Source organism: Parus major, chromosome 4A (assembly GCF_001522545.3).
Source record: "Parus major isolate Abel chromosome 4A, Parus_major1.1, whole genome shotgun sequence".
NCBI lineage: Eukaryota > Metazoa > Chordata > Aves > Passeriformes > Paridae > Parus > Parus major.
Window position 1 is genome coordinate 19,134,335 of NC_031772.1, and position 16,222 is coordinate 19,150,556.

The 16,222-nt window shown below is 53.4% G+C and overlaps 1 protein-coding gene across 1 annotated transcript in view; it reads left to right on the forward strand.

Annotated features, from left to right (window-relative positions):
- The first annotated feature begins 12,464 nt into the window (after positions 1-12,464).
- The window catches only part of LOC107203748 (cis-aconitate decarboxylase-like), a 7,667-nt gene continuing 3,909 nt past the window's right edge, over positions 12,465-16,222 (forward strand). Inside the window, exons 1-3 of the mRNA XM_033514156.1 lie at positions 12,465-12,485; positions 13,044-13,098; positions 15,682-16,151. Of these exons, the coding sequence (XP_033370047.1) occupies positions 12,465-12,485; positions 13,044-13,098; positions 15,682-16,151 (546 nt within the window). The remainder of the gene's footprint in view (positions 12,486-13,043; positions 13,099-15,681; positions 16,152-16,222) is intronic.

Sequence of the window (16,222 nt, forward strand, 5' to 3'; positions counted from 1 at the left end):
CCCTCCTTCCAGCAGCCCCCACCCTCCCACTCAGAGCCTTTTCACCCTGACAAGGCAGATTTTCCTTGCTCAGCTGTGTTTGTCCTCCTGCCTTGTTCCCTGTCAACACCGAGGTCCTCCCAGGACATCTTTTGTTTGCTTCTCTTCATCAACATGTTTGCAAATGTCCAGGCACTCAAGAGCTGTTACTCTTGGAGCGCTCTGTGCTGCCAGATTGATACTGGGAAAGGCATGGAAGGCTCCCAGGAGAGCGCAGTGGGTGACACAAAGGGCGGTTCTCACACTCACTTTCATCAATCTTCGTGCAGTTGACCACGGTGGACGCCACCACCTCATCAGACTCTCCATCGCAGAGAACACCCTCCAGCTTATGGCCAAGGCGCCTGTGGGGGGAAAAAACAACCACAACCCTTCAAGGACCTTGCTGTGACCTCGTGCTGAGGCTCCCCTCGGTGCAGGACACCAAACCGAGGTCTGCCACCACTTCAGCAGGTGGTGGCACCGCCGGTGACCGGCTACTCACGAGATGACCATGTCGTGGTGGGTGCTGTCTGCCTCCCCGCTGGGGTTGGCCGAGGTGATGGCCAAGGGTCCGGTCATGTCGATGAGGTGCACCAGGACCGTCAGGTCAGGGACTCGGATCATGATGCTGTCCTGGGTTCCCACCCTGCTGTATCCTGCTCCGACCCCTGGAAGGACAGGCAGAGGACGTTGGCAGAGCTGGCACAGCCCCTGTCGTGGCACCGGGGGGATCTCCTGCTTCCTTTGGAAGTGACCCTGCTCCATGCACCCAGCTGAATGTGGCTTTGTGGGTGTCCACTCCTGAGCAGAAGTCTGAGAGCAGAGGTACAATTTGTGTTCCAATTGGGTAAAAAGGAAACAATTCACAACTGGACACATCACAGCTGTTTCAATTTGTGTTCCAATTGGGTAAAAAGGAAACAATTCACAACTGGAGACATCACAGCTATTTCAATTTGTGTTCCAATTGGGTAAAAAGGAAACGATTCACAACTGGAGACATCACAGCTGTTTCCACGGACACAGGATCTCCCCATATCCCAAAATCTGTGACCACTGCCCACCCTGCCACCCTTCCTCTGCCTGTTGAACGTGGATAACTCAGAATCACAGAACCAGCTGGGCTGGAAAAGACCTTTGAGATCATCGAGCCCAACCTGTGACCCAACACCAGCTTGTCACCCAGACCATGGCACCGAATGCCACATCCAGCCTTTCCTTAGACCCCTCCAGGGATGGGGACTCCACCGCCTCCCGGGGCAGCCCCTGCCAATGTCCAATCAGCCTTTCTGTGAAGATGTTTTTCCTAATGTCCAATCTAATCCTCCCCTGGTGCAGATTAAGGCTGTGTCCTCTCCTCCTGTCCCTGTTCCCTGGGAGCAGAGCCCGACACCCCCGGCTGTCCCCTCCTGGCAGGGAGTTGTGCAGAGCCAGAAACCCCCCCCGAGCCTCCTTTTCTCCAGGCTGAGCCCCTGTTCCAGCTCAGGATTTGTTTTCCAGCCCCTCCAGTTCCCTCATTCCGTGCTGTTTCCATGGATTCCCAGGAGCCAGGGTTGAGGTGAATCATCCCAGAGCTCACAGTGCCCGTGCCCACGGGGTGGGAAGGCAGAGACGATGAGCAGGGATGACCATCGGAACCCTCTCATCTCCTGGATGCTCCACCCTGGTTTGCTCATTCCCAGTCAGCAGCGGGGGGCTTGGGAGAGGGGACCCTCCCAGGCCGAGGAGCCTCCCTTGTTTCTGGTCAAAGAGCTCATTCTGCTGGCTCCCAGTCTTGATGAGTCATTACAGATGGTTAATGCACTCTGCTCAACACCCACCAAAGCATCTGGGAGCTCCAGGGGGCATTTCTTGGGAGAAAGTGACCGGAATGTCTCCCCATCACATCCCAAAGGGGGCTGGGATTGCACACCTGCCATGCTGGAAAAATGAAAGGGGGAAAGGGGGGTCGTGCTGCTCATCTCACCCAACTTCTTCAGCCACTCTCCCTTCCGGATAATGCAGCCGATGCCACCAGGATAAACGTTTTCCATGAATTCCCAGAGCAGGGGGCTGATGGGCGGAGCAGCTGCTCGCAACTGCTCCAGGTTGGAAATGAAGATGCAGATGGGCTTCTCTTGAGGCCTGTCCTGAAAAAAAACAGGGGGAAAATAGATGAAGAGGGAAAGTTTGTCTGGAGAACCTTGCAGCCTGCTGGGACCCTGGTTTGTGTGTTTCCCAGGGAGCTCCGGGCGAGGAAGATGCTGTGTCTGCACAAGTGCTGGGCTGTGATGGATGCCCCAGCTCGGATCTGCACGTGCAAATTAAAAAGGAGACAGAGCAGCGGCCTTCCCTTGGGAACTCCTGGGATGCATCCAATTCCCCCTCTTCAAGCACATCCATCACAGGGACAGCGACGCTCCACTCAGTATCAGCATTTTTGGGATCTTACACACCAGGGGCCTGGTTTTTTCTAAACTTCTGCTGGTGCGAACCAAGGTCAAACACACCAATTTGTGATGGGAAAAGGGATGGAGAGCTCAGCCCCCTGCAAGCCAACATCTCCATTATCACCCCCCCAGCGCTTTGGAAGAAGCTGAGTGGAATAAATTCAGTGTAAAACCAGCAGTGGAGATGGAGGGGAAATAAAACAAGCTCGCAAAGCGGTGTCATTTCAGTCCTCAACTGACATCAGCTTCAGTGGGGCCAAATGACTCAGGAACTGGGCATGTATTTACATTCTGTTTGTATTCTCTCATCGGCAGGGAAGGTCAGCACTGGCACCAGGGCAGCACAGAAGAGACGGCCTTTGTGCCGCTGCTCGCGCCCGGGGCCAGCTGAGATCGTCTGTTATGGTTGTTTCTCCAGGCTAGCCAGGAAATTGCCTCATGGACAACAGACAGGGCCAGGCTGCAAAAGCTGGATTGGAAGTGCAAACTCTGGGGCTGGTTCCAGCACTGAATGGCTCCAAAAGTCTGGGGGGATGTAGCCCTGGGATTCTGATTCAGCACTTTGTGAGGCACAGAGGACAAACACAGCTCTGGACCCGCTGATGAGCCGCTGTTCCTGTTTGGGGCTGTGCTTTGTCCATCCCCAGGGATGTCACTGCTGAACTCCCGGTGCTCCAGCCTGGAGCAGAGGGGCTGTGCCCTGGCTTGCTCAGAAAATGGTCCCAGATCTTCTGCTGTGGCTGCTCGTGAGCTCTGCCCATGGCCACCTCCTGAGTCTTGGGACAACCTGAAACCAGGGGCTCCCCTTCCTTCTCCTGCACGAGCTCACGGGCAGGACACAGAGCCAGGCTAGCAGAGACATCCCTGAATTCCCACCTTGATCCTGTAGACCTTCTCGATGGCTTCGGGGTGCTTGCAGGAGGCTGCCAGGGCGTACACGGTGTCCGTGGGGACCCCGCACACGGCCCCCGTGTTCAGCAGCTCCGCGATGGTCCTCAGGCCGCTCGTGAGATGGGACCTGGGGCAGACACAGGGCAGGGGATCCTCCCTGTCCTCCTTGGAGCTCTGGACCTGCCAGGAATCAGGAGGCAACGAGTGAGCCAACCTACGGAACACAGGATTGCATCCACCCGAAGGCAGGGATCCACCGTGCCGCCATCCCTTGGAGAGAAACACCTCCAGGGACGCTTCTCCCGCAGCAGGGGGGGTGAATTCCAGTGATTAAAGCCAAAGAGAGCAGCTCTCAACTCAACTCTTTCAACTGCCGATGCCTAAAATTAGAGGAGATGAATCCCACCCAGCACAGCTTCCTGGAGAAATGGCTGCTCTCCAAAATGACCTAAGGAATTTCTTCTGGAATCCCAGATCCAGGCAGGGATGGAGTTTCAAGTGCATTCCCATGAAATGCTGATCTAATGGAAATGTTTCTCTGCAGTTGGAGCTGTCAGATCCATCACCTTGGGTAGGGGGAATGGCCCTGGCCACACACAACAGATGGCAGAAGGAGTCTGAAGTCAAGAAAAGATGGGGAATTCTTGTTGTCCAGTCTGGGAAACTTTTTAAACTCCCTGCTCCCAAGGTTATGGCTTTAAAACTCCAGTCAACGAGGAATTCTTAGACTGGGGATGGCTGATTCCCCAGGAGCACAGAGACAGCTGTTTTGGGGTGCTACAGGAGTCCTGTGAGCATCCCTGCCCTTTCCCCGATGTTATTCCTAATGGAAGAGAGCTCATTTCCAGCCCACAGCTCCCTACAAAACTGCTGTGACCGGGACTTCGGACGGCACTAAAGGATTCAGCAGAAGGGAAATTCCACAGGAATCTGAAGGCCCCAGAATATCCCCTCTGAGCAGGGAAGCTACCCCAATGTGCCAAGCATCTCTTACTGTGAGCAGAGGAGGTCCCACCATCAGGAGGTCCTTCCCAAACATGCAGTTGGTGAGCGAGGCTGTGGCTCCATAGAAGCAGATGACGCTGACGACGCTCAACACCACAACTGGAAAAAAACCCCGGAGTCAGAGGCAGGAAGGGTGATTGAATCCCCATCCCTGGAGGGGATTTGACAGTGTGGATGTGGCACTTGGGGACAGGGTTTGTCAGTGCTGTGGGAATGGCCGGAATCGCTCGCTTGGATTTCATGGTGCTGTGATTCTACTCTGTGGTGACAAAGTGGAAAAGCTCCCACTTATCCTCTTGCTGCAGCACTCCATGGAATTAAAACTTAAATTGTCACTTGCAGCAAAGGCAGAGCTTCAGCAGAACCACAGCCACTGACAGTGGTGGCACGTTCAGCTCATCCCACACCTCAGGGAACATCTGCTGGGGACTAGAGCTGGACAGAACCTCTAGAGGTGCTCTGATCCAGCAGCATTGGGTTTATTTGGCAGCTCAAGGCCCTGGGAGTGATAAGAGGAAAGATTTCCTCCTCTAGTCGTGCTTGCACACACCCCAGACTTCCAGGGAAAGGAGGCAGGAATGCTCTGCTTGATTTTGCCCCACTGAGCTCCCCACACTGCTCCCCAATCCAGGACCCACGCCCTGCACCCTGAAGGTGAATGTTTAATGTCCTGGTTCCCCTAAAACTCACTCTCAAAAGGCAAAGGGAGGTTCTCCACTGTAAAGAGCAGAAAACAAATGGTCAAGAGCTCCATGGCCAAGGTCAGGCAGAGCAGCACCACGTTAAAAGAGGAAGCTGTGGAAAGAAACACAAACAAGAGGGACCCACATCAATCACAGCCCATAAAATGTCCATGAACCAGCAGAAGAGTTCCTAAATCAACTGAGGCTTGTTTGATTTAACTGAGCAGCCCCAGCTCTGATTTCCCTGTCCATGGAGGAACAAAGAGGCACAGCCAGGGTCGGCTCAGCCCTCAGGTTCCACGGACACTCTGCCAAACCCTTGATCTGCCAGGACACTGTGCTCACATGGAAAACACTTGCCCAGCAGCCAAGCAGGTTCTGATTTACACCAGCTGGGCTGGAGTGTGGCTGTGGATTGGTGCCAGCGGCCCAGAGCATCGAACGCTTTCACCTGATTTGATCCTTTTATTTTCTTTGAAATGTTCTTCCATTCCCTCGGGGCTGTTTCTCCTAAGCCCAGCTCAGCTTCTGTTACTGGCTGTGGGCAAAACATCTCCGTTCTTGCTTAATCAGAGCGACAGGCCTCCCTCACTGGTGCATCTCCTCCACGGAGCAACCACAGGAGGATTCACCGTGTGACCCCAGACGCCCCTCTATAAACATCCCACGTGCTTCTGGGACTCACCCAAAATGACTAAAAAAGCGTTGAGCACCAAGAAGGCGATGGAGCCGGCCGTGAATCCCTCGGTGTTCCCCGCCCCGATGTCCAGCAAGTGGCCTGAAACAGGAGCAGCACATCTGGTTATGAGCAAAGCACCAGGAGCAGCGTGACAGGAGAGTGGCAGAGCCTCAGCTGGGATGACCACAGCTCCAGCTGGTGGATGGTGGCCTCCCAAAAACCCTCCCTCATCGACACCCGCCGCTTCTGCCACGCTAAACATTTCAGGTATTAACTGTGGGGCTGGTGACGGTTATCCAAAAAAAGCTCTGGGTTTTACCTCCAGCTTGGAATACTCAGGGCCTGGCTGGATGCTTGAGAAGCTCCAGCCACACGTCCAGAGCCACAGCTTTAACTTTCCCCACAGATGCTCATTTTAAGAGCGCCTGGCACGGAGGCCGTGTGGACACTCTGCCCACCTGGAGCAAAATGCAGCTTTTAAAAGCCAGGCTCAGCTTCTGAGAGCTTCTTTCATGGCTGGGATAGACTTCTGCAGGCTCCCGAAGGAGAAATCCAGAACCTGGAGTCTCCCACTGCCTGAAAGCATCTCCTGAGTTGTTATTCTGAGATAACGGCCCAGAGCCAGGCTTGTCTCACAATGTTTTTGCAGGGAAATCTTGGCTTTTATTGGAGCTGACGACACAACTTGGACTCCTGGAACCGAGAGCACCAAGTGCCTGCAGCAATGGCAGCCGAGAGCAAACTGGGGTGATTTGTGAATGATCTTTTTCCAGGGTGGAATATCAGTAACCCTGATGTCGCTGACTCTCCTGACAGAAGGAATTCCACTGAAGGAAGCAATCTGAGATCCCCTGGGGCCACCCTTTAAAGCAGGAACCATCCCTGCTTTACCTGCCAGGCGCAGCCAGGTCCAGGCTCCCCAGAAGGCGGCGTAGCAGAAGGGGAGCACGGATCCGAACCTCTTCCCGCCGCGCACCTGGATCCGGCACACGAAGAGCTGCCCCAGGGCTCCCGGGATGAGCACAGAGGGGATGGAGAGCTGCTGCCTGCCCGGCTCACCCAGCCTGCCCTGGATGGCGGCGGCCGCAGCCAGGCCATTGCAGATGTAGAACAAAGCGTCCGGCACGGCAGCGCCGGTGCCGCTGGGCACGTCCTTGGACCTCCAGAGCCGGGCCTTGAGAGCCCCCAGCACGGCCTGGAGAGCTGAGCTGGACACGGCCTGGGGACCCACGGGAATCAGAACCTTCTCCCCGATGGAGTTGATGAGGCTGGCGAAGGTGGCGTACAGGGAGAGCGCGGTGCACAGGCTGCAGGCGGCCCCCAGGAAGGGCCGGGCGCCGGACAGAGGGATCTGGTGGACGAAGGCCGAGGTGAGGACGATGAAGGAGGCGTTCTGCAGCATCTCCAGGGTGTCTTTGTGGATCGACATCAGAAACAGCAGGCAGGCAGTGGCCAGGAAGAACCAGGCTCCAAACATTCCCAGCCTGCTGTCCTGAGCCGCGGGCAGGCCGAGGAAGGCGGTGAGCACAAACTCCTCCCAGGACATCACCAGCCAGAAGAGGCTGTGGACACCAAACTTGGTGGTGTGGTAGCCATCCCCTCTGAGGTAGCTGTAGAAGCTGGAGAGCAGCTGGCAGCTGGAGATGATGGAGATCCACGCTGCTCCCACACAGAAAGTCTTCACGTACCCGAAGAAGTAAAAGGCGAATATGAAGGGTGAGACGGTGTCGCAGATGTTCCCCAGGGCCATCGGCTCCGCGTACTTTGTGTTCTTCTTCTTTTCTTCCCCGAGGGCCTTGGAGGAGCTTTTTTGCGCCGAGCCCAGCAGCAGGACATTGAAGAGGGGGTGCCCAAAGCCGGGCAGGACGTACCTCTGGGTGATGCCCTTGAGCAGCAGAGCCACGGCCCCGTACAGCCCGCACAGGACAATGCCCAGCTCCAGCACCCCGGACACCACCAGGGCCCAGTCCGTGAAGAGCGCCACCGCCTCGAAGGCCAGGGCCAGCGTGATGGCCCCGAAGATGAAGGGCATGATGTAGTTGACGGTGGCCGAGCAGAAGGACAGGATTAAGGAGATGGCAATGTAGGCCACCAGCCCGGCCACGGCGCTCTGGCTGGCCGAGAGCGGGGCTGTGCCGGTGTCCAGGAGCTGGCTGGCATTCCCGGAGGGAAGCGTTGTGTTCTCGGGATACGCGGCGGACAGGACCCGTGTGACCCCATAGCTGCTCCACAGAGCAGAGAAGGTGAGGAAGGCCGCGCCTCCCAGGTGGTCGTACTTGCGGAAGGCGAGAAATCCGGCCAGGAGCTGGACAAAGCCACCGATCAGGATGAGGTGGATGCCTGAGGGATGCAGGAAGGGGTCAGGTGTGAAGCCAAGCACAAAAGGGCTGGAGCTGCAGGAAGCTCTAGGGCACACCCCATGGCAGGTCCCGTGGCCTTCCTGTGGGCAGCCCTGTGGCCTCCTCCCACCCTAAAGGGAAATTTCCGTGTGTGGCCCCTTGGCTCGGTGTGGTGAGCAGGCCCCAAGGACAGCTTGGATCCAGCAGGGAATGGTACGTGGAACATTTGGCCGGGTGGCCGGGGAAGGAGGAGCAGCCACCCCCAGGAGCACGCAGACCTGCACAGTGGACACAGCCCACATTTCCCCACCGTCCCACCAGTGGTGTCCACTGGCCCCTGGGGATGACCCTCAAAGAGCTCAGGGGACGTTCAGCCCCACCCTGAGCAGCAGCACCCACCTGCCAGGATCTGCTCTGCCGCCCGAGGCCCGAGGCCGGTGGTGGCCACGGTGAAGTTCTGCAGGCACAGGAGGAAGGCGCTGACCACGTTGCCGAGCAGCCCCAGCACCCCTGGCTCGCTGTAGAAGACGGCGGCGAAACCCTCGGCGCTCGCCATGGCCCTTCCAGACAAAACAGCAGAGTCAGCCCTCGCCCCCACAGCCTCCCCGGCAGCGGCGTCTGCGCCGGGCTGGGGCACCCGGCCAAGCTGCAGAGCCGTGCCCCTGCCCCGAGCAGCGACAAGCTGGTGACAGGCTCAGGTGTTTCCATGTTCCTCGCTGCAGACAAAGGCTCGATTCAAAGCACCACTTGAGGTGCCTACTTTCCGCAGCCCCATCCAGAAAAAACACACACAACCTATTTAGGCGAGCAGGATTCCTGGCAAAAACATGTTTAGGTGCCCCAAAGCGCTGCAGGTGGTGGTGATGGTTGCTGTCCCCTCTTCTCCAGGCTGCTGGAGATGGAGAGGCGTGAATAGCCCAACACAAACCAACAAACATCCAGACGAAACCCACAAGGTATTTTTGAGCCGTTCCAGGACGTTTCTTATCCACTGTTGCAGACAAACAGGGCAGGCACGGTGCACACACACACACAGTCTCCCTTCCAGATGGAATTTTCCAGCTCCATCCCTTTCTTGAAACCCCAGTGACTAAATAGGCTATTTTCAAACCCTTCATATTTCTCCCATGAACTCGTCTGTTTGCAGGCAGCCCCCACGTTTCCACTCCTCGGCACTCCTGGGTACCAGGAGCTGAAGTTTTCTCTCTGGAGGCTTTTGTTGGGAAACAAAGATGAAAATAAGACAGCAATGTTCTTGTTATTTGGGTATTTTTAGAATATTTGGTGAGGTAAAAAATCTGGAAAGGGAGAAGGTGATGTATTCTGCTCTCAGCCATTCCAAAGAACCCTTTGGAAAGGGAGCAAAGCTCCACTATTGTCAGGGGGAGTGAGGAGGAGGGAAGGAGCACCACCCAAAGAAAAATAATATGGGAATAATAATGAACCTAAATCCCAGGATCCCTACAAATCCTCAGCACAAATTTACATTTTGCAAACATCTGTACCCTCTGGACTCTCTTGTTCTGCTAAAAACCCCGTGTTTTCCTCTCTCCATTTATTCTAAAGGATGTCACTTCCCCGAAGGAAGAAGGATGAGGGATAAATCGACTCCGACAGCTCCAAACTGCTTTGGCAACATCAACTCTCATCAAATAAGGAAAGGCTAAAAACCTCCAAGCAAAGCTTGGGGAACAATGAATTATTCAATTGCTTGTTTGTGCTAAAGGTCGGGATTTTGGCTTTGGGAGGGGGGAGATGCACCCAATCCCAGTTCCCAGGGAGGAATACTCCCTTTTCCCATCAAGGCACTGCCTTTAAGGGGGTCCCAAGGAGCCCTGTGCCCTTGGGCAGAGCTGAGCCTGTGGATTCCACGATTTTGCCTCTTTCATTATTTTAAATGACACTTCTGCATAAAGAAGCAGTCTGGTTTAAATGGTTGCACTTGGAAATGAGCCACAAAATTAAGCTCCTCCAGATGTTTTGCCCTGAAACAGCCCAGGCAGTGGCTCAAAGGCACGCTCAGAGCCCCTGCTTGGAGCGGGCCCCGGGAAGAGGGTGAGCTGGGATTTGGGAGGGAGATGGGCTGGCCTGGTGACTCCTTGGCTCCCAGCAGTGGTTTTCAATTTGCCAGAGCTCATTCTCTTGGTGTTTTCTGCATAACAGGCCCACAGCAAAGAGCTGGGACTGGGGAGGGATGGATGGAGACACAACTCACAGGGATGTTTTCTTCCTGTGCAGACATGGGAGGAGGGAGGAAGACAAACACCAGAACCTGCTGTCAGGCTAAGGAGGCGTGAAGGGGAAGGATGTGAGAGGATTCAGCCCGAGATGTGGGAAAGGAGGAGGAAAAGGAGGGATTGGGGTTGGAAGCAGCTGCAGTTGAACCCACTGCTCACACCCACACAGCAACCCAGACTCCTGCTGCCTGCCCTGGGACCAGTTCACCGCTGGACATTGTCCCTGCCTCTGTTTCCTGCAAGGTCAGGACACATCAGACCAGGAAAATGCCCCTGGTGTTGTCTCAGGAGCGGCAGCACCGGAACGCCGAGGGCTGCAGCGAGCCTGGAAAAACGAGGCTCAGCAGGGGAACCCCCAGGAGGGTTTCCTGATCAAATATGCCCTGGTGTGGCCCCGGGATAACCCCACCCATGGGTGCTGCCACTGTCCTTAAGGACCCGTTTCTCTGGGTGCACCGCAGAGCCCTGGGGTGCCACAGGATAAGGCGGGACGGGGCAGGAGGCAGCGGAGCAGGTGGAAAATCCCTCTCTCCCAGGTGGGATTAGCAGCTCTCTGCACACCCCGGGACGAGCGGCACAGCCTCTGTGCAGGAAACCGCGGGATGGAGATGTCCCCGTGCTCAGGAGGCGCCTGGAGCAGAGAGCTGCATCTCCCGGAGGGATGGGACAGCCCGGGATGATCCTTCCCCTGCTCAAATCCCTCGTGCAGCCAGGGCAAAGCCAAAGCCACACCCTCCCTCATCCTGCCCCCTCCACCTTCTCTCCTCTCCCTGCTTGCCCCCGGCATCGCTCACCCTGGGGCAGTGCGAGGTCCTCCCTCCCTCCCTCCCTCCCTCCCTCCCTCCCTCCTGGCTCGTCCCCCGGTGACCTCGGAGCAGCCCGGGACAGGCTCTGGACACCGCTTCCTCCCCTCCCTGCTGTCCTCACAGCAGCTTCCCTTCACCCCCTTCCAGGAAAGGTCATCCCCATCTCATCCCATTTCCACCGGGCTGTCTGGAATCACCCCGTGCCTCCGGCAGCCGCTGCTGCTTCTCCATGAGCGATATCAACAAGGATATTCCAGGGCAGGGGTGTTCTGTCCCCAGGAGGGCTCCCCACGCCTTGGGACACATCGACAAACACCAAACCATCCCATTTCACCCATCCCCAGTGGCACCTTGCCATCAGTTCTCCATCCCACCTTGTTAGTGAGAACAAACATTCACAGAGCTCTGAGGAAACGCTGCCCCTCTCCAGGTAAACACGGAAAGAGAACAAAACTCGTTTTGGATAAGCACACAGCAAGATGAACAGTGCACAGCCACAGCACACAGCTGGATTTCACATCACAACCCTGCCTCTCCTCTGGAATTGCCAGGGATACATTGCTACAACAAAGGTCTGCAATAGGGGGTTAGTAAAAAATCTGATTTTAAATAAAGGTGTGTCCCACCAGGCTGTTATTCTGCCCAAAGTAATAAATGTCCCCACGTTCCACTGCAGGACAAAGCAGACAGCCGTGGCGTTCCCCCAAAATCCAAACATGGCTTTGGGAACAAAGGCTCCCGGTGCTCCCTGGAGGCTCCAGGGTGAACTCCCAGCTCAGTGACCCAGCAGAGCTGGAGATGGAGAAGAAGGAGAGCTGGGAAAGGCTCAGCCAAACACCCAAACACTGGAGGTATTCAAGAAAAGCATCCAAGAAAACCACCACTGCCTCACTTCAGCCTCTGCAGCTGGGATTTACCTGCTTTGGTGACACTTCGGCTCAATGGGAGGACGCTCTTGTCCCTCTCATTTCCTGGTAAATCCCACGTTTATAGTCCTGCTCGGGAGGAGGAGCCTGGAGCCAGCTGCTTCACCCATTGGCACTTGTGGCGTTTTCAAGAGAGGAGTTTCCTTGAACCTTGTCAGTTATTGTCTGAAATCTTTATTTATTTCCTGAAAGGGGTGGTGGTGGCGGGGGGGGTTTCCCTTCTGTCCAGCAGGGACAAACCACCCCTCCTCACAGGTTCCCCCCACCCTCTGGCTCCCCAGGGGCTGATGTCATCCCCCTGGAAATTCAGTGCACAAAACAGAAAGCAAATTGCCTTTTGGCCGCAGATATAAACCCTGCCACCGGCACCTTCCAGCCACACACCTCTGCCATCCCTCGCGCCGAGCACACCGAGCCGGGAAAGGCACTGCGAGAAGCAGCCACCAGCATGGTCTACTCCAGCTTCCAGGTAAAACTCTTCCATGCAAACCCTCCCCATCCCTGAGCTCGCCTTTTGCACTTTTGGGGAGGAAATGTCTCTTTCCGGGCGGCTCCTCTGCTGGTCCAGCCGAGTGTGGCATTAAACGGGAACCTGCCCCAAAATTAACAAATTCTGGTGGTTTTCACAGTCACTTCATTCAGCTGCTGACCTTTTCCTGCCATCCTGCTCCTTTCATGTGTCCCGAGCATTCCCTGGCGCGTGCCATGTGGGGGTTGTTGTTGTTGTTGGGATGTGCTCCGTGGGTTTTGCTCCATGGGACTGCTCCCAGCTGGTCCCATCGTGGCAGGGCTGCAAAGGCTCTGCTGCCCCTTCAGCTGCGAGGTTTTATTTCCCTGGATGTTCTTGGCATCCCTGCTGGACTCAGCCTCGGAAAGTATTTTTTCCCCTCCTTTAAATATGTCGTTACTTTTACGCGCTCATTTGATCTGTGAGTGTCTCACGACGGGAGGCACAACCAGGAAAACGGCTCCGAGAAACCTTCCAGCAGCTCCGGTGACAAATTCCCTCTCTGTCTCTCTCCTCCAGAAATCCCAGAAGTTCTTGGCGAGCTCTCGGCAGGTCCACAAAACTGCTGCCCACGGTTTGTATCTCTCAGCATCCCCCATCTTTCCCTGGCGGGCAGCCCTAAATAATCATTATGGGGTAATAATAATCACGGCACTGCTGGGCTGAGCACACCAGAGAAATCCTCACGTTTTTGGAAGGCAAAACTTCCAAACGTTTGGGGGATCCTGCGGTGCTTCGTGCCCCCGGGAATGAAGGACCGGGAGAAAAGCAGCCAAGAGTAAAAATGTGGATTGTTTGTCCTGCGCTAAACCAGAACTTTAACTGGTTTAGAACCGGACTTGCCAAATTCTTAGACCACAAATGTGAGATGTTGAAAGATCCTTAACTCCTCCACTTGTCTCTGCTTCCTAATTACACCTGATCCTGCTCTGGGCATTGCCTGGAGAGATTCTGTTTCTGTGCCTCCAGCTTTGGGTAAATTAACCACAACTTGGCTGCGTAGACACCTGCTCTGTTTTGTCTCTTAACTTGGTTAAAGTTTGCCTATTAACTGATCTTAAAATAAGTTCTTGGTCTGTTTATTAACTTGTAATAGTTTTCTTGGTTTAATATAAGTTGATTATAAGTTTATTAACTCCTTTCAAAAGGGCTCTTGGTTTATTGTAAGTTTGTAATAGGTTTGATGACTCATTTTAAAATAGATTCTTAGTCTATTATCTCAATTTAATTAAAAAATTAGCTATTAATACAACAAAAGCAAGGAATGCTGATTAATGAGACCTGAGGACAAGAGAATTAATAATCTGCAGGGATTTATTTGGTCTTGCATCAAATTTAATTTTTTAATGAAGTCCTGCCATGCCAGGAGGAAAACCCCGGAGTCACGGAACGCTTTTTAGCTGAAGGGTTAAAAATCCCCGCTGCCTGCGGAGGTGACAAAGAGCATTTGATGCCGGGGAGGAACCGGTCCAGCTTTTGTGGGTGCTGGGTGATGGGAGCAGATTTTCCTGGCGCCTGTCCAAGCCCTGACATCAGCGCTGCTCCGGGGGGACGGGCTGGGGTCCCTGCGGGAATGCGCTCCCAAGAGCCGGGATGTTCTCCCGCTGACTCAGGAGGTGATGGCATTCCCAGCTGTGTTTACAGCCTGGGCTCGAGGTGAGCCCGAGCGTGAGCCAGCGCTCCGTGACTCACCCATGTCACATTTCGGGATGAATCCAAACCAGGGAAATTAGGGAATGGTCATTTCATTAATTGCCATGTTTGCTGTTCCAAAAAACAAAGCCTCTTGTGTACCTGCCGGTCTGGATGAACTTTCCTTTTAGAGCAAAGTACTTTTATTTTTTTCACCTGTGATTCGTTAATTTGGACATTAATTCATCTTTTATCTCCATCTGTGTGTGCACCCCCACTTCCACCCATAAGCAAGTGCATGGATTTGCCATCCTGCAGATGTTGGCTACATGGAATTTTATTTTTCCTGCTCTCCTGGGGGCTCTCAACAGTATAAATTGTAACAGGCCTTAACATTTTTTATTCCACTAATTATAAATATAATTAAATAATATATAATACATAATATAATATCAATATAATATAATATAATATAATAGAATAGAATAGAATAGAATAGAATAGAATACAATACAATACAATACAATACAATACAATAGAATACAATAGAATACAATAGAATACAATAGAATAGAATATCTATATAATATTAATTTAATATAATATAATATAATATAATATAAGTTAAATTGTATAATATATTGTATAATATATATATTATAATACATATATTATAATATATAAAATAATTAATATATAATATAAAATAATAATATATAATATATATCATTATAATGTATAATATTATTATAATGTAGAATATAATTATAATATATAATAGATGTAATATAATAATAATATATAATTAATAATCTATAATATAATTATATGCATTATGTAGTGTATTCTAATTCTAGAATTATTAATAATTTTATAAATTATAAATGACTATATTAATTATGAAAATTATTATATGTATTTATTTATATAATAATGATCTATTTATAGTCTAAACAAGGCAATTTGTCACTGAAATTGAGACACGATAAACACAAACTGGGTATTTTCCTTAGAATTTTAACCTACTTTGAATAATTAGCATCCTTTGGATTACATAGAGCTTAAGAGCTTTGTTGTCTGAGTCAAGACACTTCAGGGCATTGTAGGAGGAAACATCTGGATAAATTCAGGCTTTGGGTCTAGTCCTGCTTTCCAAAAAATTATGGAAGTTTTGGATTTCTGTGATCTATTCCTGCTCTGCCTTTCCTCTGGATAAAGAGACATCATTTGTGTTGATGCCTCCCAAAAAAATGGTTCGTGGAAGCACAGGGTGAGGGGATGGGGCTGAGCTCTGAAGTTTCTTCACCTGAACCTTCTGGGAGCCACCCCAGGCGGAGCCCTGAGCACCCCTGGAATATGAAATGTTATATATATAGAACATATGGAACCAGAGAATATCCCAAGTGGGAAGGGAGCCATGGGGATGATGAATTCCAGCTCCCTGCCCTTGCGGGACTCCCAAAACTGACGCACCAGGCTCAGGCAGGTGCAGCTCCCCGAGCCTGGTGACACCGGGGCCGCGGAGCCGCGGGGGCCAGCGCAGGGCTCAGCGGTGTCCTTGTCCCCTCCCCGTGTCCCTGCACTGCAGTGGTGGCCCAGAGCGCTCCCGAGGAGACCGTGACCAGCAGCTTCGCCTCGTTCATCCACGCGGCGCAGCCCGAGCACCTGTCCCAGACTGTGCGGCAGCGGAGCAAGAGGATGATCCTGGACAGCATCGGCGTGGGGCTCGTGGGCAGCACCACGCGGGTCTTCGACATCGCCCTGCGCTACTGCCGGGTAGGGACAGCCCTGCCACCACCGCCACACGCCTCCGGGGCTGATCCCCGCGGCTGCTGGGGCTGCGGGGGCTGGCACCATCCCTGCTCCCTCCAGGGCTGCCCTGACAGTCCCTCCTTCCCGCAGGAGCTGTACTCCTCCGTGGCCGTCAGCTCGGTCTATGGAAAGCCAGGAGTGAAGCTCTCCCCGACGCTGGCTGCCTTCACCAACGGCGTGGCGGTAAGGCTGGGTCTTCCCAGGGGATCTGTGATCCCAGATCTTCCAAAGGGGGATCTGTGATCCTGGCTTTT